At 33.9% G+C, this 27,957-nt stretch overlaps 1 protein-coding gene across 5 annotated transcripts in view; it reads right to left on the reverse strand.

Annotated features, from left to right (window-relative positions):
- The window catches only part of gish (casein kinase I gish), a 36,777-nt gene extending 8,920 nt beyond the window's left edge, over window positions 1-27,857 (reverse strand). For all 5 annotated transcript variants that reach the window (XM_018545434.1, XM_018545433.1, XM_018545431.1 and 2 more), the window contains exon 1: window positions 27,287-27,857. In XM_018545434.1, the coding sequence (XP_018400936.1) occupies window positions 27,287-27,521 (235 nt within the window). In that variant the 5' untranslated portion in view covers window positions 27,522-27,857. The remainder of the gene's footprint in view (window positions 1-27,286) is intronic.
- Between the last annotated feature and the right edge of the window lie 100 nt (window positions 27,858-27,957).

The following is a 27,957-nucleotide window of genomic DNA, read 5'->3' on the forward strand; positions in this document are numbered from 1 at the left end:
GGAAAAGGGCACAGCGATAAATTATAACGGAGAATTCCGGGGGCGAGTGATGTCGGGTTATTATAGCAGGGCGCAATTTTCCCTTTTAAAGTGATTCGATTCGATTCACGTTACAAAAGCACGTTAGTACCAATGCACGAGCTACGTGATGTTTCATATAGATATTACGGGCCGATGACAATATGATTGCGCGATAATTAAATGTCGTGCGATAGCTCCAGTTGCTGCTGATTGCAGTCAACGTGAGAAAATTAGATCGTCGAGATCGGCTGTGGTACACGCGGTCACTGTGGAATTATGGTCGTTGGCTATGAAATGCTCTCGCGTAAACTTATCGGGGGGATGTTCCATTTAACACAATCGCATACATAGTAATTAATCCGATAATTTGCACTGTTTCAAAATGTACATAACAAAACTGCGACGCGACGTCAGGTAAATCTGTAATTTAAGTATAATGATTAAAAATTAATTTTTGGCATATAAAGAAGTTTGGTATTATCTGATCAACACCATGAAATGTATCGATCAATAAAAGCTAAAACAATCCAGTCATTTCCCTCAAGAATACAAAGAAAAATAATATTACACGTCGAATTATAGAACTAATATTTTACTGTCAGGATATAAAACGATATTGGCTGTTTTATGTCAAGCTAATCATCTATCAAATTAAAATACTTCCATCACAAATCTAAGTAGAAATTAAAATGTAAGATTATAAAAATAAAAGCTCTGTATACAATGGTAGCAGAAATAATAAGTACACTGCAGATAAATCGTAATTTTATCTGCAAAAGACAGAAAAAAAATATTCAGATCAATTACTACGTATAAAGATAATAAACCTTTGAGACTTTTTCACATTTATTAAAAAATAAATATTTTTTCGCCTAAGTCATACAATGAAGTAATTCAGTCTTAGTTGCAAAAGTCAAACGATCTTTAATATTCAGTCTTAAATTTTTGTCAAAAAGTTATTAGCAAAAATAATTAAATAATAGGTACAATTACACTATGAGAGAGAGAGAGAGAGAGAGAGAGAGGGGGGGGGGAGAGAGAGAAATATATCGTATAACAGGAAACCATTTAAAACAAATTCAGAAAATTAAGTCTTGTCTTTCTGACTAATATTTATTAGTGTGGCCCTTATTTCGCAAAACTGCTTGACGTCGGCGGCTCATTGAATCACTAAGCGTTCGCATATCGACTTTGATGTATTGTGTACCACGCTTTCTAAATTTCTTGCCACAATTGAGCTTTATTTTTAACTTTTTTCCTTTGGATCTGTCTTTTTTACTTCATGCCACAAGTTTTCGATGGGATTTAAATCAGGAGATTGTACTGGCCATTTCATCACAGAGACCTGATTATTTTCAAATCATGTTTCTACAAGTTCCGACGAACATTTTGGATCATTATCTTGCTGAAAAGTCCATATCAGCAGCATATTCTCCTTAGCATTAGGTAACATGATATCATTTAAAATGTCACGATAAATCTCTTTTGTCATCGTTTCCTTGATCCAGTACAGAGGGCCGGCACTATTATAAGAGAAGCATCCCCAAACCATGCTATTTCCTCCGCTAAACTTTACTGTCTTTTTGGTGAATTTAGGATTGCAGCATTTGTGGAGGCCTTTTCACAGTTAATGCGCCATCAGATATAAACAAATTAATTTTGTTTCGTCGCTCCAAAGAATATTTCTCCACTGCTTCTCTCTCTCTTCTCAACAGTTTTTAAATATTTATTCGCAAAGTTAAACGATCTTAATATTCATCTTACTCGACAGTGATACTTTTTTTGAGGTTCTAGCACACAATTTAGCATCTTGCAGTCTTCGATGAATTGTTCTTGCTGGTGCATTAGTTTGCTCCTTCAAGTGTAAAAGAACTCGCAAAGGGATCGGCTTTGCATTTCTGAAATAGTAGCTGAAATAGTAGCTCAAATACTTCCGTTGTTTTTCGAGGTCTCCCTCGTGATTCTATAAACTGCTGTGCTTTTAAGGCGTTAGCAATCATATTTCTAGATCGTTCTATCAATTTAGATATTTCCCCGAGAGATTCTTCATTTTTACGAAGATTTTTTTATCAATCTTTTCTCCTCAGCTGTACAATGTTTCGATGCGCAATATTGCCAATGTATTGCTACGTATTGCAATGTATTGCTATATATTGCTAACATATTCCTACTATTGCTAGTATTGCTAGAATTGCTTGTTTTATCACTGTATTGCCGCAATATATTTCTGAAAAAATATACAGTGATTCCCATAGTGGTTGACCCCTCAATTTCAATCTATTCATTTTTCATCAACTATAAATAAGATTTATCACAAAATAATTTTGGTAAATACTAAAAAACAGATTTATAATCTCTGATAATATAAAAATGTTCAACAAAATTTAATAACCAGAAAAAACCACTTGTATCTATTATTTCTGTTAGTCCGAAATCACATTCTTCGAAAAATGTTTGCATTTACTTAATTTTAGAGATCTGAGATTATTTGTACATATAAACATGTTTTTCAAATGTTTCGACTATTTCAAATGTTTTTTTTAACTAAAAAAGTAACCTAACCTAACATTAACACATGTTTACAGTAACAAACATATGCTATATGTATAGAGGCATATCTATCACGATTTGCGCGTGACTTATGGAGAAATGACGGAGTAGTCGGTTTCGCTTGACGCCACAGAAGCCGGCTAAAGCACAAAATTCAATTTTGTCGTGATTTAATTTTATTTGCAAAAGGCTTCGGCACGAATCTAATAAATGTAACGCGTATAATACGCACTAAGTAACGTGTTTTCTTATTTCACTAATAAGCTAAAGAATGCAAACGTCGAACAAATGTAGCATGTCACCGAGTTGCACGACTTGCACAATACCATTTTCAAGAGAATAGAATAATAAAAACAAAGGCAAAAGAGAATATGACAAAACAGTAAGGAGTGTAGAGTAAAGATAAGAAAAATGTGCGAAAAAACAACACGTCGCGAGTCTTATCATTTAATTCTTCGAATCCTTTCTGCTTCAGGATTTACCTAAAAGAATCGAGAATTTTATCTCTTAAAATTACCAGCAAGGCACCTATCTGTTACCTTTAAAAAAAAATTAAAAAAAAAGAACAGGCTAATATATAGTTTCTCATTCGTATTCGCGAGCAATCTCTTATCCGGATAGCGCTTGGTAGTCATAAACCGACGACGAGGATAATATCACGCGTCGTTGACGCTACTTGACGTCCACGTAAGAAAAATGAAGCACTCAGGGGCCTCGAACGAAAGCACATTCCTGCGGCCACTTGCGCACCTACCTGCGGAGACATAAAGGATGCGGGCCGGAACGCACGAACGAAACTCTTCACCAGAAGCGAAGGTCAATGACTCGCTCGTTCGCTCGCGCGCGCGTTTCGCGATTAGCGGTTCGATACTTTCGCGGTAATTAGTACGATGGCCGCGGTTCTTCAGCTACTTTATTACGCCCATCTTATTCGCTTTTGCTCTATCGTCGATACGCACGATTATTTCGGATAAACGTGGCCACGCCCTTGTATATAGGACCAGCTGTCGCACCACACCATCTCCGACCGCGGAGGACACCCGTGACTTCCTCGATAGAAAGCACCGGTGACATCGTCGAATACAGACATTGCAATACTGTTACCAGACAAACAAGCAATGGTAATCCAATTTCTCTCTTGAGTTAAATCATATTTTATTATTTTTAACTTCCATTGTATCAAAATATAAATTAATCCTTTTCTGTATAGTTAGTTTCAACGTCAAACAATGTCTATATTAACATGTTTAATAATATGTCTATATTAATATGCTTCATAAATAATCCAAATTTTTTTTAGTCAAGTTTAATATATTTTCTTAACTTAAATTGTTTTAGTTAAATTAACAACATATTGAGGAAGAACAATGGCGATCTATACAAATAATTCAAAATAAGTTAAATTGGATATTATTTAACATTATTAATTTAACAGTGAAAGATGTGTATATAGGAATATGTTCTTTTTAGCTGAGGGCTTCTTGCCCGGATTATATTTCCTCTTTTTTTGACGTTGGAGAAAAAATGAGGAAAGAGATGAATAATTCAAGAAATTCAGCTAAAAAAACAGGCCGAATATCATGCGGCCATTACAATCACGCAATCTGCTCAATTTTTTCCATTTTTAAGTCATATACTTTCTATTTCTAATATTAATTCCTGGTAATAATAATAATTTCTGTAATAATAATAATTCCTGCTAGAAATTAGAATCGATGTGGCCAATGATAATACACCGGAAAAAGTCTGACGACACTAATTAGAATTCTGGTTGGATAAATAAACGAATAGAATTTTCCGGTTAAATCTATTATAATTCTGATTAGAATAACCAGAATTTTCTGATTGATATCAGAATCTTCTGGTTCATCCATTTACCAAAATTTTTCTCAGTGTAGCAATAACGGTAAAATAAATTCTAATTAATAGTTAACATCGTTGCAGTTATTATATTAGTTTCATGTGTTCTTATCGGGATGATCTTTCTCAAGCCTGTTCACGTTGGTTTTGTAAAAGTCTCAGCGGTTTCCTTCTTTACTATTATATAAAATAAATTTAGCTATGTGTAGTGTTGCCTCTTCTATAAATTACAAGAATACAGATATTGTAAGGAAATCATATGAAAGTTGCATTTTTTCAGAAATATTTTCTACAGATTTTTTTTATTCTAAATCAATAATTAAATCAATAACGTCCTTAAGTAGATAATTAAACGTGTTGAGACGTAAATGTGCACGCTAGTAATAAGTAGCGATGTTAATAATGACGTAAAACAAGTCGTGATCGATGGCGTGAAATAAAGTGCTGTATATATATATGTATGAAATAATGGTTGCATTTTTGCACGACTCGTCTGAGACGACGCGCGTTAAGGGAACGATCGATTGAACCTGGTCGTAAAGAGCCGCCAAGAGGATCCTTTCATCGAGCAGCCACTCTTCGTGGATATAACCAGTCTTACCGGTGCGAACGGGTGCCGCACGTTGAGCACACAGGCAAAAATTGCGACGACGGAGAGCGTGGAAAACTATCGACCTGACACCGAGTTGAATCCGTACGGCGTGGCTGAGACCCTTCAAGCGAAAGAAAAACATCGAGATCGGAAAGGGTCATCATATCCTGTTAAACGCGGGTATTAAAGAAAGCCAGGGTTTCTCTAACAAGGGAAATGCCCAAAGTGATAATTGCGAATTGATACAAAATATATATCGTTGGAAGGTCTTGTTGAGTAGAGTTCAACTGTGCAATATTTTGCTTGAATGGCGCCTCTAGAGAGCGTTATGTGCAATAGAAATTATTCAAAGTCTACCTATAAAAATTTGACTTTGGATTGAGTTTCTAGGGTCATACGTGAAGTTTAAAGGGTTAAAAGACATAAACTTATCTTTTGAAGAACCCATTTGTCAAATTTGTAATCAAAATGCTATATGCATAAAATGTTCATATGATTCATAAAGTAGCCAACCAGGTCAAAATTATTTATTTAACGAGCTAATATATAAGTAGTTAATTTATTGTAAATTATCATTACAATATTTCTAAGCAGAACGTTTCGACTTTACTAAGTCTTCATCAGCCGCAATAATATAAAATTTGACAAACCTCTTTTTATATATATATATATTGATCATGAATCCAATAATACATTCCACGCTATTTTATCTAATTTCGTATGTATATTGACCAAATTTCGTATTGTATATTGACCTTTAGTTTCATATTGTAAGGATAGGGACATCATGTTATTGACATCGTAGGGTTAAAAAATAGCGTGGAATGTATTATTGGATTCATGATCAATATATATAATAAAAAAAGGGGTTTGTCAAATTTCATATTATTGCGGCTGATGAAGACTTAGTAAAGTCGAAACGTTCTGCTTAGAAATATTGTAATAATTTACAATAAATTAACTACTTATATATTAGCTCGTTAAATAAATAATTTTGACCTGGTTGGCTACTTTATGAATTGTTTTATTCTCGAAATGAGCGAAAAATAGTGATTATTAACACTTGAATCATTAATTGTTTTTATTTCTATTTATTATTGTTCATATGATTTTTGTAGTAGATCCCTTGTTATAATCGTTTTTTTTTTTAACGTTATTATTACCATTAGTCTTTTTGCTTTTCCTTTTCTTTTCTTCGCTCTTATTTTGGTTTCTGAAATAAAATGAAAACCGCGATTTGTGTTTTATTAACCAGTTCACTGAAATTTTTTTTTCACAAGAGCGAATAATTTATATGGAACTTTATTTATAAGGGTCTTTTTATCGCTAATAACAAATCCAGAGTCGAAGTTTTTAAGTTTAAAATAGCGGATCCAATATAGCACCTAAAAATCATATAGAAAATAAAAAATTAAGAACAAAAAAGTATAAAGTAAAAATAAATTTAAAAAATTGGAAACAAATAAAAAATAGAAAAATGGAGTGTAAAATCCTATCAGTTTTGGAAAAAAAAAATTTAGTGAACTGGTTAATTCTGGCAATAAATATTGCTAGCATTGAAACTGTAATAAAATAATTAGAACTATTACGAATCGGTCAGCATATCACCTGTACGTGTTAATACCATTTTCGATCTGTAAAAATTGTTTAAAAAATTTCTAACAATGTTTGTCGCCAGAACTCTTTAGAAAACGCTCAAACAATGTCAGAACTATATTAGAACTGTAATAAAATAATCAGAACTCTCACCAATCGGCCAACATATCATCTGTACGTATTAATATGTACCATTTTCGGGCAATTTCTTTGGTTTTATAGCCAGAACTATTAATGTATTTATTAAGTTTTAATGATAGAACTCTTTGGATTCTTGTACTTTACACCTCATACGTTCGAAATCCGGTGAGATGCTGGATGGTAAGACGGGAAGTTAGCACCTCATTTTTTAAAACTTTTTTTTCTGGATGTAATTCGATAGAACTATTGGTAAAACCGATATAGAACTATAGAACTATAGTGGATGCGAATAAAACTGGTGTCATTTCATGCGATGCTGATATATGATATGCTAGCTTCACAGACATGAACATTTGATGCATGTAGCATTTTTATTACAAATCTGGCAAATGGATTCTTCAAAAAAGTTTCTTTAAACTCCACGTATGACCCTAGAAACTCAACCTAAAATCAAATTCTTATCATCATTAAGTAGATTTTGTATAATTTCTATCTGGAGACACGGTAGTGTCTCGTTGCATATAACGCCGTCTAGAGGCGTCATTCAAGCGAAATATTAAACTCTACTCGGCGAGACCTTTCCAACAATATATATTTTGTATCAATTCGCAATTATCACTTTGGGTACTTCCCTTGTAAGATCTTAATAAGCTGATTTCGGTAATCAAGATAAGCAGGAGAGTATGTAAACTGAGCATCCTAAAATCAATAGAAATCAATGGAAGTATCTTCGAAAAATTTAAAACGTTTTAATTTTGGAAGTTTTAATTCTCTAATAACCGAATTTTAAAGAAAAATGTTGCATAATCGGTGAATGGAATTACTGACTAATTGGCTGTAGTCATTGAGACTTAAAAAAACAACATGGATCTATGAATAAATAGCATCTAATAATATGGATATATAATAATGCAACTTCAAATGACGGTATAGAGAATTAAATTTTTAAATGCCTTAAAAAAAAACGCGTATATTTAGAAATATATTTCTGATATCGACAGCTTAATGTCTTTTCTTTAACATCGCCCACTCGTGCAGTTTTAATACTTTATTTCACGTTGATCACGACTCGTCTTATGTATCAATGTATGTCATTATAACATCACTACTTATTAGCAACATAGATAATTATTATATTATGTCTCTCGCGTACATTTATCTGCTGGAAAAAATTATTGATTCAATATTTAAATAAAAATTTCATACGCCCTCTATCTTCCACATTTTATATGTTTTTCGGATGGTCTTTTATAGAGCTAAGATAAACTCTCCACTAACGTCACCACCACGAGTACTAACGGCCCTGATTCCATCCCTTTCCGTTGTCTTCTTTTCGCCTATAGTCCCCTTATAGTCCTTGTTCATCTTCTCCTCTTCCTTTCTCGCTTAATCTGCGATTAACGCGCGAACTCACGGAGACAATGAGAAAGACAAAGAGGGTGTTGGAGCCGGACAGGCATGAGAAGGGAGCGTGCGCCACAGTGTGCAAAATGTACACACGTACATGCATCCCCCTTGCACGGTTTCGCGAGGGTATATCCCTACTGCGACATATGCACAGAGACTATGCGCGTGGGAGGATTAACCCTTTCGCTACTCTGCATCTACCGGAAAAGCGTCCGGGAGAAAGTGCGTGACGCCTGAGGGCATCTCATGTATACACTACCTGGCTAGAATTGCAAAACAGAATAGCGAAAGTAGCTAGCAAGGAAAAAACTGAAGAAGCGATCTATCATACCGCTGCAATTTTCTCCGAATAAAAAATATATCAATGTCATTGATACTTTTTTCTTCTTTAAAACTTGATACAAAGATTGCTTTAATCGTCGCAATGCCATCAAACTCACTGAAATTTATTTGTCATAAATTTAAATCTTACATGATGTTTTATGATCGACATGTTTGTGACAATTTATCGGGCAATGTAGACTGACGTAAAGATCAGTTTAGACTAAAGTTATAACGGAGACTTATTTTGACAATCTTGTGCCAAACTTCCAAGTTAATCACCTTGAAGTAAGTCGAGATGGTTACATAGCGAGATTAGACACATGCGTAAGTACTTACGCATCAATGTATTTCATTTGAACATTTGGCACGAAGCCATCAGAATGACTTTTCGTCCGAATTCGCCGTAATCGTCATAACCTTGAATATACTATAGTTAAAAACTTTAATTTTTCTTAAGAAAAATGTATTGGATAAAAAACCAGGAGTATATTTTTAAAAAATTAAAAATTTAAAACCCACACAATATTTTTGTACATTAAATTTTACTAATTTTATTAAATTTAATCGTTTTATTAATTTTAGTAAATGCATTATAATTATTATTTGTTCTATTTTTGTTTAGTAAATGCATTAAATGCATTTTCCTAAAATTAATAAAATGCATTTAATGTGTACAAAAAATATTATAAAACAATTTTTTAATCTTTAATTTTTTTAAAGTCTATGTATATGCTCTATACTATGTACTTCCTATCCAATATGATTTTTAAAAAATTAAAATTTTTAAAGTATTCATAGAATAATTTCTGTAAACATTTTATAAGAGATCTCAGAAAGATTAAATTAAAATATTATATAATAAAATATATTTAAATTATATTTTGTAACCATATATGTACACAGCTTGATTTTGTGAAATAATTTCGATTCCGTTATATGTGTTCCTTTCGTTTTACCGCTCGTCGTTTCAGAGGTGTTATTCTATTATTACGATGCTCCGGCTAATGACACCAGTTACAGTAATATCTGCAGTCGCAAATTTCGGGAAGGATCGATATCGTGCTACGATCAAGTGGGCAAATTGCGGTCGTCGCTGAAGCAGCAAATAGACGACGGGAAATGCAGCGACGGTAACTATAAATAACTAAAATATTTTCATTCATTATTTTTGGATAGAAATATTTAGTTTTTTGAGGGAGGTAAAAAATATAAATTTTCACAAAAATTTGTAATCTATACTTGACAATTCAATTTACTTTTTTCTTTATATGTATAAGTGTCAATAACGTTTATTTTCTTAGCTATAAACAACGTACTTTTAAATTTATCCTTTTTTAAGTATATATATATATATATATACATTTTGTGTACAAGAATATTACCGTGGCATGTTAATTACAAAAAAACTATGCTAAGAGAACCGAGCCTTACAATAGTAAGGAATGATTAAAAAGAGTCCATCATTTATAATCTCCATTGTCGAATAATTTCACAAGTCGCGCATTCTATTAGAGATTGATAGCATGACTTCTGCTAATCAAAATCGAATCAAATCATTTCATTAAGTCGATACAACACGGTGCATCGTTATCGAAATATTGAAATTGAAATTCCATCATCATTGATTACAACAATACGAATGACGATGTAAATAATCATTTATTCATTTACAAACAAGAACCAACATTAAATTCATTTATCATTATCGATTTCTTGCATTTGCATTCAATTCAATCATTAATTGTGTCTAAATCTGTACGATGCTTCGTTATGAAAGCGCGTATGAAAGGTACTTCTCTATACTTCTGTTGTTTAGAGAACTTAAGTTTTGATAAAACTTTTGTCGCCGCTGAAGTATCCAAGTTAAACTTTCGACAGTATAAATAGTTCGACAAGTACTTTACAATTGTACCTGCAGAGTGTTAAATTCATAATGTCAAATTATATTAAACTAAAGTTTATTTATCATTTCAATAGATCGCCACTATTTGTGTCATTAATTTAACCGAAACAATGGAATTAAACAATTTATAATTCAAGAAATATATAGAATTTAGGTTATTATTTATTAAGTGCATACATAAATATGGATTGCTTTAAAAATAAAAAAATTTAACTATAAAATGGATTTACGGATGGATACAACACACATTAAATTAAAAATAACAAAATGTATTTTTTTAATTTAAAGGATTGAGTTTTCATTGCTTCTTTGTGATATTATTTCTCTTGTTCGTTTCTACTTTTTCCAAAGAATATTTCAAGCGTTATCGCACAATTATTCATTGTCCATTGTCTGCGCATATATTAAAATATTAAAATGTATTATAAAATAAATAAATATATTAAATAATTCTCATTGTTATTGATATATTGGAATAAATGAAAAGTTGGCGCAATAAAAACGTCACTGTCACATATATCATTACGCCATGAGGATGTTCCTGCGAAATCATAATGAAAATACGGTTGTTAGCAAGGTCAAGAAAAAAGGAGCAAGAATCAACGTGAAACGCGAAGTAATTATTCTATCGATGTATAAATAATGAACAAAATAAACGAAAAGCATAGATAAAATGTGTAAAAACTGAAAACTTGTCATTAATAAAACATAGATAACTATGCAATTGCACAAGAAAAATCATACATAGAGAAAGAAATATATGAACATTTATTAAGCGATGTTATATTTTTTCATCTCTCTTTTCATGTAATAATGTTATAATTGTACGCTATTAATAGCTAACGCTGTTACAATTAATGTCAATTAATCATACTGTACAATTAATGACAACTTAACAAAATATTAAATTATACCCAATTTGAGTTATTTTTAATTATTTTTACATATAAATCGTTATTGTTCCTCAACATGTCGTTAATTTAACTAAAACAAAGTGGAGTTAAATTAAAACAAAGTGAAGTTAAACAATTAAATATCAAGAATGTGTATTAAAATTTGACTCAAATTTAGTTCATTATTTACTAAGTATATACGTTAATAGAGAAGTTGTTTATTTCAAAAATAATTACAGAAATAGATGAATAGACGCACATAGAAGTTAAAATAACAATATGTTTTATTTAACTCAAGGAATTGACTCCTTCGATATCTAATAATCTATAAGTGGTATAATTTTCTTGAATTAAATTTGCACCGATTCTGGCTTGCTTTTGCAAGATATCCTCACACGACGAGGATATCCTTTGAAAATATTTTTTGCCCGCAGATCTATATTACATTTTATAGATCATATTTTTTATGGTTTATTTGTAATGATATTATCATTACGATCACTAGGAATTCCTTTCGCACTGTAGGGGAATGTATAATGGAGAGCGCGCAAGGGAGAGGATAATTTCGAAAGCATGACAGACCGATGTAGGACCTTGAGATCCCTCGGTAGTCAACGTATGTCTTCTCCAACCGTTACTAGGGGCAGCTGTCTGCCGCTGTGAAATGCTTCGAACTGGCAACGCTCGATGTTGCGAGTTTCGAGAGAGAAATGGCATAAAGTAGGTATGCTTGATGGTTCCCGAGGGCACTAAGGCGAGCAACGGAAAAACGTGTTTGAGCGACAGAGGAGAAGGCTGCAGGTGTTACGAATGAAACGTCGAATCGGACGACACGTGCAATTCGACGCGTCTGTTGATGTCCAAAGTTATCGAGTTCCAAAATACAAATTATTTTCGCCTCCTAAATGCTTTAATAATTGTAATCAAATGGATAAATATACTGTTTCGGGATTATTAATAATCCTCTTATTAATAATCCGCAATGTAAAATTTTTACTCTTCGTCTGCAATCTGGATGTTTGTTGAACCGAATTTCAATACAGATTTTTATATTATTCTGTATAAAAATTAAAAAATATTCTTACATATACTTATGAAAACTTTAACAATAAATTTAACTAAAAATTGGATTGTATCTTATTTATTTTTCAAAGATTTAAATTTAAATATTAGAATTTACAATAAAAAAATCGACTGTGTCTTTAAAATCCAACATTGTCTGCGTAGGAATAAATTACGCATTTAGAGGTTTTGTAATCATTAAAAAAAAAACAAATTATGTATAATTCTTCGAAGAAAGAGCATATAAAAATTTTGCATGATATACATAAAATGTATTACCAAGTAATTATTTAGCTATCACGGAAAATGCAAAATTTTTTTAATGTCATAATATAAATCCGTTTAATATTAATAATAAAACCAGTACATTTAATGAAAATAAAAAATGTTTATTAATAATGGCATTGAATCAAGTTTTTTTAAATAGAAACATCTACCCTATTGATTAAAGACCGTGCTTTTTCGCTTTACATGTTTTCCAATATAGGCAACAGATACGTCTGTGGCGTGGCAACTGTTCCATAAAATTATGAGCCAGGAAGAACCAATAATATGGATTACAATTACGCTTGAAAATAGGACGTTGTATTTATTAACAAAGTTTTCATTTAACTAATTTCAATTAACTAATTTAAGAACTCGACGGTAATTTCCGATGACTTGCAATCCGATCGAGCCTGTATGAGATGATGCTTTTAAACTTTACTTGCAACGATAACGAAGGGTTAACACGCGTGTGAACGAATGTCGAAGGTGTGCGGAAGAACGCCCTGAGACGAAGAAAAGGAGAAATGACGGATCGATAAGTACGGCCGTCGATCGTCGCGCGATTAGAACGATTGTCAATTTATTTGTGTCGCGGTTGTAGATAAGAACACCTTATTTTTCAGCTAATTTCGAGTGGATTTTTAATCGAATTCTGACATTAATTGCCAAGATATTTAGTATTAAAATTTCGTAAACAACTAATAATAATGTTATATTGAATTTTAATAAGGAAAGAATATTTAATTTTTTAAATGTTTCTGGTAGTAACAACCGTTTAATCCAATATGAAATATACTATATGATACACTCGATGTTTACGTATCAACAGTAATACGAGACGTTCTGCATTCCAACTTCATCATTAGAAACTCTTTGATCTGCCCCTCCCTTCTCCCTTTTATTACCTTTTCATTATCATAAATGTAGAATGTTCTACTTTTACCGTATTATTTTTAGTGGAAAATTCTTTGACTGTGTTTCATAATAAGATCTTCATCTGTAACAAAAACTTTAAGAAAGACGCTTATCGCTTCTGTCTCAATGCATATATCTTCATAATTAAGCCTCAAATTGATAATCTACTACATAATCGAAAAGCATGGATCATCTATTTAATTTTCCAAGACTTAGTTTATCAGTTGTTTTTTAATCATTAATCATTAAGAAAATTACAGCTATTTGGATCGAAGGAAAAACTCCAAATTGGTCGAGGAATCTGTCACAATAAAAAACAATTATGATTAAAGTAGGGCACGCTCTATGATTCTTATTGACTCCAAATTGACCGAATAATCTATCGTTGGAAAATAATGTGATAGAAATGGTTCTGTATACCGTGCCTTGCGATAGAACGCGACCCATTTCTACCCTCGCGTAAGTCAGCCAGGGACGAAGAGAATAAGGGGCTGGGTGTAATTAGCACTCAGACTCCCATCAAGCTTCGAGCATTAATGGGAAACACAACATCGCCGGATGTCGCCGGGTTCGTTTTGAAACGAATTCAATTTCGATCGCGAGGCGAGGCCACGTCCAAAAGAAAAAGAGACTTTCTAGGAAAATATATATTTGTATAATATTTCGACTCGATTGTTCCTCTTTAATAATATATATTTAATAATACGTTCATTGAATAGCAATATCAAAGCTCGACCACGAATTAGAGAAATGAATTTTTTCATTTTTACATCATGATATTGAAAAATTATATTATATCTTTATATCAGTTTTCACGTGTATTCCAAATCCAAAGTAGATACATGTTATAAAGTCTATTTTGTGTTAAAAAGGATTATTTAAAAGAAACTTGAATTTCAGTTTCAGTATAGAGTAGCGATATATTACTGCAGCATATTAATATTCTACACTCTCAGATCAAAAGAGCAACAGTAATTTGACCCTTTAAGTTAAATAACATTTTATTATTTTTAACTTCAATGTATGTAAATAAAATCAATCCACTTCTGTAGTTAGTTTCAACGTAAACAACGTCCATATTAATTTATGTAATTAGCAAATAAATAATAGACTAAATGAAAACTTCAATACACTTTCTTCAGTTAAATTGTTTAATTCCATTGTTTTAGTCAAATTGGCAACGCGCACGAGAACAAATATTTCTTTTCACAGTAAGAATTTTGATGTACTCCGCGATACGTCCTGCGCATCCACGAACAGTGCCGTTGTGAAACCAAGTCCAATAACGACGGCGATGAATAAAAAAGAATGAGCGCGATCGACCTAGATATATCGTCGAGTGTGAAAAACACCCGCGCGTCCCATACGCGAATAATGAAACTATTAATTAAAAATTGATTGCGAATTAGCTCACGCTTCATCACATACGCATCTGATAAAGTAATATTTGTAAACGCACGATGGAGTTAATTGACTATCAAGGAAACGTGTCGAAAGTAGGTACACACATACGATTATTTCGTTCGTTTGAGAGCCTAAAGGTTCGACGATGTCGTAACTCCATTTTATCGCGATGTAGAGCGAATGCTTTCGCTTCTAGCGTTCCGCTAAGAGCATCTGCCTCGCATTTGCTCGCACGACCCCGTTGCTATCTGATTCGAGCGCGAGGCGAGGAAGGAACCGAGACGACGGCGCATAGGAGCGCAACAGGTCCGATGTGGTACGCCCTATGATACGGAGCGTAAGAGTGTAAAAGCAAGAGCGAAATGTAGGGCAACCGGAGGCCGACGGCGCGGCGCTGCAGGTCTAAGTTCCGCAATTTCGAAAATATTAAATCGGGCCGCCCGGTTGCCAGGCCGAGTCGCCGGCGAACGAACGATGCGATGGCGCGATCGACCGTCGTATAGACATAGGCTTAGACACGTAGGTGTGAATGTAGGTCAGGGTACCAGCACGTGCAGCGGAGCCAGACCGCGTATCACCGGGGAAGAATACATCGAAGGACAACTGCGAGTACGGATAAGTGTCCATGGTACTCCGATCCATCCGATAATATTCATCTAGAAGAGCAGGCCTCGATGATAATTTACAACTGAACGCTGTTCAGCCGGACCTCTCGGAGAAAGAGACCATCTTTCAGGCAATTTCAAACTTCAATACGCCGGACAAAGGTTAATGGACTGGTTCTCTTGTGGCACGCTTGAATCGTCATCGAAGAGTAATGCTCGTTCTCGAGTACCGCGCTGAGATATTGACACGTCGCGTGAAACATTAGTTAGCATGAGACAGTTGTACACATTGAGAGAGAAATGTTTGATACGTATACATATAACTATTTATTTTTAATATGTGACTGATACAAATGTTCTTGCTTTTTCATTTAACTCTGTGTTGAGAAAATAAGAAAGTCTCTCCTTATCAACAAAATAAAATGATTATACATACATTTCTCTCGGTGCATTCCGCTTCGCGTACAAATGATGTCCTAGAACCGTCTCGCCACTCCTTTCGTTTACGGATTCTCTTCAGCTAATTTAAAATCAATTTCTCCTTGATGCAGAAACAACTATGATTCCAAATTATAATTGAGAATATGCAAAATTATACTGAGCAATTTCCAAGACAATTTCTAAGGCAATTTCTAAATACGTAACATAAAGTTTACGCGTTAATGGAGTTTCACTTATGACATTTAGCAAAATTTTTTTTCTCTGTTCAGTAAAGATCGATCGATTGAGGAATGGCGAATCTGGTACACCCTGTATAAGTGATCGAGGCTGGAATTCTAGACGCACGTATTTAGGCCTTCGACTAAAAAGAGTTTTCCGTCGCCGTCGAGAAGATCTCGCTATTGCCAAGCCTGCAGGCCCTTCTAGATTTGTGCTGCGGCGCGACTATATGGTGCCTTTTCTCGGCACCAGTTTCCTCCGGTGACGGACCGCGGAACGAGGACGCGCAAAAACGTCTGGCCACCTCTCGTCAGACTATTGTTCAAGCGAGCGCTCGAAAAAAAAAAAGGCAGGAGGGCCGATCCGTAGATCGCTCTCTCCGTCTCTCAGGCGCGTTTAATTTCACTCACGACTTGCACGCAGCGCTGAGCACCGACCAACAACGCTTTGTGTAGCTATATTTTTAACCCTGGACGAGTAACGCGTATGCGATGTTAGCGACTCCGCGCGTACCATCTTTGAATATATCCTCTAAAATCGATATTTTTGAAGGTATAATTCCGTCGTCCTTTTCCCCACACTCTACATATTTTCTAGACGATAAATCTTCGCGGTTCTCGCTAGACGAAGTATTGACTTTCGCATATAGGCAGGTATTCCTGGACTTTGTTGCGGATGTAAGGAGGAACAGCTATAACGAACATTACGTTCGTAAGGACGTCAGCGCGATAAATCGACCGACGTATGTAACGTAAATCCGTTATAACATTTCACCGATGAGTGTGTCGTAAATCAGGCAGCATTTGTACCAAATGTATTATTTACACTAAATGACTTAAGCAATTAATATTGATCGTAAACGGTATCAAAATATTGGGGTTTTTCCGAGACCAGAGAAATGATTAATGAACTAATGATTGAACGCAAGATAGAAACGACGGGTAATTTTTAATGACAAATCAACTGGGAAAAGAAGTACACGGAAAAAGAAATTGTTATATATGACAATGTTAAATTATATTTAACAAATTTAAATTATTTTTTTATCATTTTTATAAATCGCTACTGCTCCTATCCAGTTGTCGTTAATTTGACAACAATTTAACTAAAAAAATGTATTCAATTTAACTGTAGTTCATCACTTATTAAACTGAAAAAAATACTAAATTTTAATAAATATATAGTTCTAAGTAAAGATTTACTAAACTGAATAATAAACAGTATGTATTTGATATATACGAAAATCATTTTCGTAATTTTCAGTTAACTATTTTTTTTTTATTGAGTATTTATTTACTGTAAATAAATGTTAACTTTTAGAACTATTTAAAGAAATATGTATTAAGATTTAATAAGTTGTTTTTTCAATGTAAGTGCATACGTTATTAATATGGACGATGTTTACTTTGAAGCTAACCACAGAAATGGATCAATTTACATTTTGACATAAATAACAGTTAAAAATAATAAAACGTTATGTGAAGAAATTGGGTTACCATTGCTTTTTTTGATATCTAATAGTATAACTGTAACAGGTACAAAGAGACGATAATACGTTGATTAGTATGTACCACGCCTCTCGATTTAATCAGAAAACGTATGAAGACTCGGCTCGGAGAAAGTTGTTGCGACGACGACAATGACAACGACTACCTGCTGCAACGACATCGCGAAATCGCTGGCAATCTGCGTGGGCATCAGTCATTGCCAGCCGGCGTATAATTCGAGAGCGGCGTGGGTTAAGCCGCGGAACACGGCGGCGACGATGCACTTGCAACGGCGCGAATGCACCGCGACGAACGCATACATCTCATTTCGGTTGCGATAATGCAACAGCGCGATACTTTCAACGGGATACGCGATACAATTTTTATTTAAAGCCGAGACGCGCCACTGGAGGTTAGAAAGACGTGGAAGAAAAGAAGTGGAAACGGTATCCAGAAATATATAATAGAAGATGCGATGTTTGCAGTCGTGAAACTGGACTGCTGTTATCGTAAAGTAATACTGGAAATAAGAATAATTCAGATGGCATGTCTAGCGAAATCTATAAATTTGTAAATTTATGCTACTCTAGCTGATAAATATTTTAATTAGTTAACAAAAAATTCGACAACTCGCGATATATATTTTTCTATATTAGTTTACTCATGACGTAAATTAATTAAGGAAATATATATATTTATAACCTTGATATAACTATTTGAGAGAAATAAAAAGAATTGTTTTATCACACTCGTTTTAAAGAAAATTTCATTTTCTTTCATCTGTTTTGCTTTAATTTTATTAAAGTTTAATTTAATTAAACGCGGAAAATACCATAACATATAGTTTTATTTATAATGTATCACTATTTATGTTGTGTTATTTTGCAATAGTTAATATCGAAATATTTGCTTCGTAATCATCGGATATTCAACAAATTACCGATATTACGTCAATAATAATGTAGTGTTTCGCTATTATTGATTCGCGCAGCATTCGTACCGTTGCTTTATGAACGAGTGTATATTGACTAGAATAATCGGGTTTCGATCGATGCGGATATCTACGCATCCGCTCTATACCAACGCAATAAAATAAATCAATAAAAACACGACTTATCAAAGGTTTTCTTAATTCCTGTATTACCGGTTGAGTAACGCAATTAATTGCAGTAGTGATGAAGAAATAAAAATTCTATTAAAAAATTATTCTTTTTATTTTTCTAATTAACAGTATAATTACAGATCTTAATTTTCAAGTAGATTCTTACTTTCTCTCTATTTATAGAACATTTAATCCTTATTTAACCTTTATAAGTCGAGAGGGTCTATTTTTTAAATCATACAACTTTTCTTTGAATAAGATTTGTTATAAATAATTACTTTTTTCATTGTATTTGTTCTATCAAAATATAAAGTTTTTTCAACGTCATTATGATTTCTGTCAGACTTTTCATTCTTTAAAAGTTACGCATTTTCCAATAATAATCCAATTCTTTGTTTCAAATAACATTTTGTTATTTTTAACTTCTATATGTGTCAAAATGTAAATCAATTCATTTCTATGGTTAGTTTCGAAGTAAACATCGCGCATATATCATCATATTAACATCACATTAACGTATACATTTACTACATTTAGTAAATAATAAAAGCATTGACTCTGTATTAATATATTCATTTAGTAAGTATTAAAATTAATTTGAATGAAATTTAATATATTCTTTAAGTTAAGTTATTTAACTCTATTGTTTTAATCAAATCAATGATATATCGAGTAATGGTGACCCGCAGCACAGAAATGCTTAGAAATAATTCAAATTGGGAATAATGTTTAACATTCTGAATTTAATAGTGTATATTCCTTCTTCTAAATTTAAAAAAAATTAATATCTAAATAATTAGGCATATAATATTATTTTTAAAGTAGATATTTGTATACAATGTAGAAAAATAGTATGATTAACAGTTTAGATTTAAAGTTCAGAGCGTGATTTCAACGTACTAAAACGCGTGCAGGAAGCGAATATAAGAGTAGGGTTAAAAGGGCGTTGCACGGTACGCGGTTCGTTCGTTCGCTCAGCAACGCGACCAGCCGGCAGTCTGTCGTCCTGAGTCACTCGAAGAGCGGTCGGCGTCGAGTCGGCCAAGCAGACAGGTTGCTACGTGCCCTCGAACCTGCGGACGTGCATGCGTATAGGAGTGCGTCTACACGAGTCCCGCGCGCGAGCGCGCGACACTCGTCACGGGAGAGTTGTGTGTGTTCGTCACGTTGTATTACATTGTCGAACGAGCGCATAGTATAGGGACTACTCATCCAATAACATAAAATCAAAATCAAAGAGAGAAATAGAAATTTGAAGAATTTCTAAGTATGTTTCTCTCTCTCTTTACAATCAACAAAATATACTAAATTTTAATAAATTATTTGTTTCAAGTGTTAACTAAATATTTAGGTACAAAAATCATTAATTTGATTTAAGTACTATTTTTTTTTCTTTTTGGAAATATTTATTTACTGTAAGAGTTTAATTGGCATTATTCAAATTAAAATGTAGAATGTTGTTTTCTCAATGTAGTAAGTAAGTAGATCACAAAACAAGCCGTTAGGTTTGGAACATGTCGAGAAAAGAAACATTCGATGGAAGAAAATGCAGATCAACTGATAAAAAAGTTACGAGCAAGCTGTAACGTGTAGATAAATTAAAAAATTACAAATCTATGATTTTTATTAATAATGTTGTTTATTACCCTGATAAAAGAGATACGCGAATTCGCGTGACACGGTATGCGTGTCTCTACCTGAAAGTTTGGACCGATTAAAGACTGGAAAATTACCGCGACGATGACAGCTGTGCATCGTGAAAGGCAGAGAATTTGAGAGTCAGCTGGGCGGCTGCTGGGAATCAGCTGATCCGTACAAGCGGAAGTAACGCCTAATTACGACTCACGAGCGTCACTTGTATATATCGCGGCACGAATGACTGTAAAGGATATGAGTCGGTAATCAACATGCAAACAATAAAAAAATGAGGAAAATATTCTTGTGGGGAAAATAAATTAGATTTGTAATGTAAAATATTTTCGCATAAGGCTTTGCTGTCCCGAGAAAATTGATTTTTCGAAGATTTTATTTAAAACCTTTTATATTATTTTTATGTGTGTGTGTGATTCTTAAGATATATTTCAGAAGCTAATTTATGCTTTGTTTACAGTTTTGGTAGAAAAAATATGCTTATCAGTTTGGGAGAAAAATGTTTAGTAGTTGATTATAATAATTGCATGATAAAATAATTATAATTAACTACTACATGATAAAATAATTATAGTTAACTCTACTTTTGTAATTATTATTGTTATAATGTTGGTAATAATAATTATTATATTCATAATTATGTAAAAAAAAGACATAAATAACTACAAATTACACCGAAAAAATGTATTCAATTTTAATAAACTATTCGTTTAAACAGTACTAATTAAATATTTTTAAATATAAAGATATATTTATTCAGTACAAGAAATTTAATTTAGGTAACTATCTTTTTTTTATTGACTAAATATTTATTTACGTAAAAGTGATTAGTTGTTGATATTATTCAAATATATTTATTAAAACTTAATACATTTTTTCTCAATGCAATGTAGTAGTTAAAAATCATTGCAACTATTTTTTTTGTCTCAGGATACAGTGCAAATTCATTCGGATTTACTCCTCGAAAGTACGGAGAGAATCTTCGACAGGGATCAATCGGAATGCGTTCTTTTTAGAAGAGTCGATCAATTTTTGTCGGACGTGACCGTGGGAACGTAACGGCGAGTACGATCGACCCCCTCAGGTAAGGACCGGAAGGTTGGTCTTACGTGTGTGTCACTTTGTGGCCTACGGTTTGGAATTTCGTACTTCCTGTCCTCAAACACGTATCGTGGTTCCGGCTACCATGCACGAAGATTAATTGCGTATACGAAAAGCGGATAGGCCTTATCATACATTTATATTTACAAAGTAATCTGGTTTCTCTGTATACACACTAGCAAAAAGTCTTGTCATATTAATTGAAATTTTGATAAATACAATCAGGAACGTACAAATCACATAAACACCCATAGTTAAATCTATCAAACATTTTAATCGAGATAACTACACAGAAAAAAAAAATACTGAATTTTAGTTAATATTTATTTAAATAGTTCTACACACAAATATTTTCTAAGTGTGACAAGCATGTATTTATTTGATACAAAAACCAATAATTTAATTTAATTATCATTTTTTATTGAGTAAATATTTACTTATTGTAAGTATAAATGTTCATTTAGTATAACTATAAAAAAAAAATGTATTAAGATTTAGTATAAATTTTTTTTCCAACGCAAAAATTTAATTATACTAACCAACATTCCATAATAACTTATAAGATCAGAATCTATTCTGTTTGTACTTCTTGCTAATACAAAATATTTCTCTCAGTCCAGAGTGTTCCATTTCTATCACGCGATATCTTAGCCCTTTACTAACTAGTACCGATTGGCAGATACTGCGAGTGAGATAACGATATCTAAGAAATTAACATATAAATCAAGATTTATATATCAAATAATCTTCTTCTCATAAAAAGAACAATGCTTCGCACGAGCTATATCTCTATTGTTCGAAGAACTTGTTTATTTAAGTTGTTTGTCTAACTGTGCGCAAAGTAACGATCGCGTGCAATACGTACATGTGTATGACTTACAAAAATCTGGGCCGAGATGGAGCCGAGAGTTTCGAAATTGGGTCATTAAGGTGTATATACGATTCCTGATTCGAGGCGATGTATCAGCAGACCGGAGAGCAATTTGCTGACAATTTTCGTCGGATTTCGTACTCGATGCGCGCGACGAGTGAATTGCTGCTGATAAACGCGTTTATGGCCCTCGAGCAAGCGAGAAGCAAGACAAGCACGAGGTAGGTGATAAACTGATAACGCGTACATAACGATATTAACGACACACGCGTGTCCCTCATTGCGCGGCCGGGGCAGCCAGTCAAGCCAATGAAGGGCTCGGATTCGTTCCGGTGTCGAGTGTTATTCGACAAACGCATCGTTGCCACCGCCGATGCTCGTTTCGTTGTCGAAACTAGGAGGGGCTTCATGCAAACCCGTTTGCCCAATTCACGTTCTTTTGCACATTTTTACGCTCGTCAAAATGAAATAACTGCGCACAGAAAAAAATGTTCTGATTAAACTAGCAAAAAAGCCCATCCAGAACGACATTTTTATAAGGCCAAACAGAATTTCTGGTTATAATAACTGGTTTTGATAATCAAAAACTTTGCTTGGCTAATATGTCATTCTGATTGGGTTTTTTTTTTTGTTCAATTTAATCAGAACATTTTTCTTAGTGTGTATATTTTGAAATGCTCGAATGAGAAAGGGAAAAGAAACAAACAAACACGGAATGTAACCTAATACAATTATCAAACGGTATTACCATACTTATCAATATAATAACTATTACAATGTAAAAAAAAGTATTTAAGTTTAAGATATTAAAATGTTTTATTCTTGTTTCTCCGTTTTTTAAACACTTAAGATAATTTAGTTTAAACTTCTTCAATAAACAAAGCGTGTTTGGAACACGCATAGCGTTTTGTTTATTAAAAAGGTTTAAAACGAAAACATCTTTAGGTGTTTAAAAAATAGAGAATATAATTCCTAAATAATTATTGGTTCAATGTGTGTTAAATATTATACAATAATTTTTAAGAGCGGGAAAATATAACAGAAAATACCTTTAATATGAATCATGTGTTTTTAGTGTTCTTACATTTCAATATTTTCGAGTGACGAACGTGGATAGAAGAAAAAAAAAAAGAGTAACGTCTCCGCGACATACCAACGTAAGCGTAAAAGGCGGTGCAACATGGTAACGCAATTTAATTGTCAATGACTCATGTTGTTATCAATATGGCATATTGAGGTGTCTTAAATTCACTAAACGCAAACGTTAGTTTTGTGCTTCAGTATTTACGAAAATATAGCATACGGAATATATCAACAATCAGGAGATCAACTGTGTTGACTTGAAACAAGGTGAAAATGACAAAAAAGAGTAAATTGATTAGGCGTGCACCAATAAAAAAAAAAGTTACAAATATTCTAGTAAATTTACTCTCTCGTAGTAGTTTTCATCTCGTTTTAAAATATACAATCATCGACCGCCATATTTTTCTATAACAGCGGATTTCTTGATAAATATAATTTTTTTCCTAGCAAAAATTCTATCGAACACCATCTTTTTTGCATTACCTCTGACGAATTGAATCTATGATATTAAAATTAAAATTAAGTTGAATTATATGTATCTATTGCACTAAATTTTGCTTTTCCGTATCTCAGCGTGACTTGTTTATTCGAGGAAAGATAACGCGATATGCTTCACAAGTGTCGCTCCTAACGCAGGAACGTCCGGTAAACCTTAAATATTTTTCGAGCAAACTGCGGTCTTGCGTCGTGGCAGGCATTTCAAGAAGGCAGCCGGTGGTAGAACCGCACGAATATTCACCCACAAGAGTGAGTGTATTCAAAGATGAATCACGCAAGAGCGATTTCTGGAAATTCTTTCCCCGGAGCCTTATGTCGAGAGAGATTATCTCTCTTCTACATTTATTCTCCATGTTCATTCCGGATAAATATTTCGCAGAGCAAAATTTATGTTCTCTTTTGATCTTTTCGTTTTACATGTGTTTTCCTCCCTCCCCTCCCCCTCTCTGTTACTGTCTCACTTCTAGGAAAATATACTCTCTGCAGGATAAGTTTATCTATCTTTTTAAGTATATAATCTCTGATATTAACAGCTGATGAAAGCTAATTGTTAACTTGTTGCGAGTGATATAATAACGAGATGACATCGAACGAGCTGTTAATGTGACTATTACTAACAAAGTCATCATTACGAATGGGTAATAACGCGTTAGCGAAATCGTGGCTCGTATAAACCGCGCAATGAGCCGAGCGCGCTGTAGGATTTTCCGCATGAACGCTTTTGCAGTAACAACCACGGTCATTACGTTGGAAAACGCAATGTTTCCATGAGCATCGCTCGCGCGCGATGAAACGCTACCAAGATGTTGCTCCAAGCGCATCAAAGCTGCTAAGCCGTTTCGCTGTGTCAGCCCGCCTGATATTTCGTCAGCTCGGCAAAAGATTTCTCTGTTGAGAAACTCGAGTCTAAGAAACGTCAGTTGAAAAAGTATCCTTCAATACACCGAAAGAATGAGGAACAGGTTTTCTTTTATCGGCAAATTTTCAATTTCAACAGGCATCGAAGAACTAATTCTTTAATTTTAATTTAAAAAATTATATTTAAAAAATGGAAATTCAAGATGGAAAGAAGCACGTTTTTAAAATAAAAATCGATTTTTTTTAATTCAAAAAGAATAAAAATAATTTGTACTATTTATGGTCAATACAATAATTATACATAGTGTACAAGTTTCTCGAAGCTTTTTGTTTCTCAAACACATATTTTAAGATAAAAATCAAACGTTTATTTTATCATTCAAAGAAGATAAAAATAGTTTGTACAATCTGTGGTTAATAATTATACAGAAGAGGGTATAATTCTCAAAAATGTTACATGTCTTTAGTCGAAAATCGAACTAGTCCGTTTATAGTTTTTTATAATTCAAAGGGGATAAAAATAATTCATACCGTTTGTGATTAATAATTATTAGAAGAATACGTTGGCGTTTTGTGGGAGGGACATCAATATTTACAAGCTTCTATACAATAATGTCAGTATGTAGAAGAACCGTATTATGCCATATTGCCGTGATAATCGGGAGAGCGTTAGCCTCTCCCAATGTTAGAATCATTGTTTTCAACACGCCGGCAGACGTCATTAATCACACAAACGCCGCGAGCTCTCTCGAGGGGCTGATAACTTCTAATTTCATCACTGTTACACACGAGAGTGCAGATTGCAATATCGTGGTAAACAATAATTCAATTCGCGACTAAAAACGCTGAATGCTAACCACGTGACGGAGATCTAATATGTCGGTTCGCTCGTTTTTCAGCTTGAAAGAATATGAAAAAAGTTCGTGTGCCCTACATACACACTTGGCATTGTTCCGAAATCTTTTCTTGGCATAGCGTTTCATCTTGTTTTCAATTTTAATGCATTTGTATGAATTCAAATCATTATATACACTTTATATGTATGTACATATATAAATTCACGATAAATAGAATTAAAAGAGTTTTAAAACATTTTTTCAATTCATTATATATATAATAAATATACCTACTCCATATAAATTCATAATAGATAAATAATGTTAAAAACTTTTAAAAAATTATGTTATCGTTGTATCGACATGTATACGTCGTATAAATTCGCAACAAATACTTAAAAATTTTCTCGAGACTCATAAAATATACTTAATAAATAAATTCGTGATAAAAGATAATATTAATTTTTTTTTTCAAAAACGTTCTAAATTCATTATATATACTTTGTAGAATTCACGGTAAGTCAAAACTTTCAAAACTTTCTTGAGTCAAAAAAGATAGTACTTTATAAATTCGTGATAGATAAGACATAGATAATCCGTGTTATATATATATATATATATATCTCGAGCGAAAAACTATTTTTATTCATCAATTTAATTTCACGATGCTTCCCTCAGCTTAACAATGATCTTATTACGATGTTGTTTTTACAAGATCGGAATTAACTTAATGTGGATATAAAAATACGATAAAGACTATGTATCACAAATATTTTAAGAAAAGACGTAATGACGAATCGTACTGCTATTTATGATAAATTGAATCGTGTGTCCGAGAATGAGCTCCATGGACTTGTCTTTATCTCGATTTTTCATACACATGATATTCTTCACATAAATAGATACGAAATATCCCGCAATTCTCACGACTTTAATTATAATGGCAGAATACCTTAATTTAGAGTCAACTTTTTTCTTGGCAAAAATGTCGAGGGAGATCATCGTTTACTTTCCATTTTTTTAAACATTACATATCTTCGTAACTTGAATCCAATTGTTACTGTAACTTTAAGCGAGGCTTAAAACTCTTTCCTCTCTCAGCTTCAAGAAAAGAGAGTTTTAAACCTCGCTTAAAGTCAAAGTACAAGGATGCCAAAAAAAAAAAAAATAGAAAAAATCAGGTCTTAAAGTATTAAAGTTCAGCAATTAAAATTACATTGGAGTTTATTTTAAAAATTAAACATAAGAGACGCGATTTTGTTTACTTATTCATTCTGCTGAAGCACAGTTTGTGCGGAAAGTCCTCTTGCAATTGCTCTCGACAACTGTCGGTATCTCGACGTCTTCGCTGAGGAAAAATCGATCATAATTTTATCAGGAAACCTGCCATTAAGATTAACGTCTCGATGGAACATTCCGCGTACAGAAAACGCTATTTCAAACGTCAAAGCGGATACTCGAGCGAGACGATAATAGAATATTACGTTTACATCGTAGATATTTCCTTTTACTTTTCGGAAAGTGTAGATTTCGCTCATTTTTTTTTTTTTTTCGTTACGAGAAAAAAGAAAAACTGACTCGATAGCGAGGAAGGACTCACCGAGACGAAGCTCCCCGAAGTTTCCACAGCCAATTTTCTTGCCGACCCGGAAGTTCGGGCCGACCATGAGCACGCCGGACGACGAGGTGACGCTGTGCCGGGACGAGTGCACGTTCGACCGGGCGGCATTGCCGCTGCCCCTGGAGGTCCGTTTGGTGACCTCCTGGTCGCGCTCGGTGCCGCGCGCTCCGAGCTCCTTGTCGCCGCGGTTGTCCCTGCCGTCCCGCTTCTGCATCTCGTACCGGCCGTTGTTATCCACGATTGCGGCGATTTAATTATCGATGATACACGATCCAATTGCGCGCACACGATTTTCCACCACACTCGCGACGACGACGGCGATGTCAGTTTTGGGTCAGTGACGGGGATCGATCCCCCCCGTGCAGGGCATATCCTCTATGTCCCCTGGGAAGCGCGCAGATGACGGGACGCGACGCGATACGACAGAATAGAAACGACGGACACAACGCGACACTCGCCGCAGTTTCCGCAAGCGGAAAAGGGCACGCGCGGGCGCGGTGTACACCGTCGTAGGGCGCGGAAGGGTAGGACGACGCGCGCGGGTGGCGGAGAGTGAAAGGGAAGGGGGGGGGAGGAAGGAAGGAGGGAAGGAGGGTGGGGGGGAGGGAGGGGGGGAGGGCTAGAGGGGGGGGCTGGCTGATGGTCAGAGT

This window comes from Cyphomyrmex costatus, unplaced genomic scaffold (genome assembly GCF_001594065.2).
Source record: "Cyphomyrmex costatus isolate MS0001 unplaced genomic scaffold, Ccosl1.0 scaffold5, whole genome shotgun sequence".
NCBI classification, from domain to species: domain Eukaryota; kingdom Metazoa; phylum Arthropoda; class Insecta; order Hymenoptera; family Formicidae; genus Cyphomyrmex; species Cyphomyrmex costatus.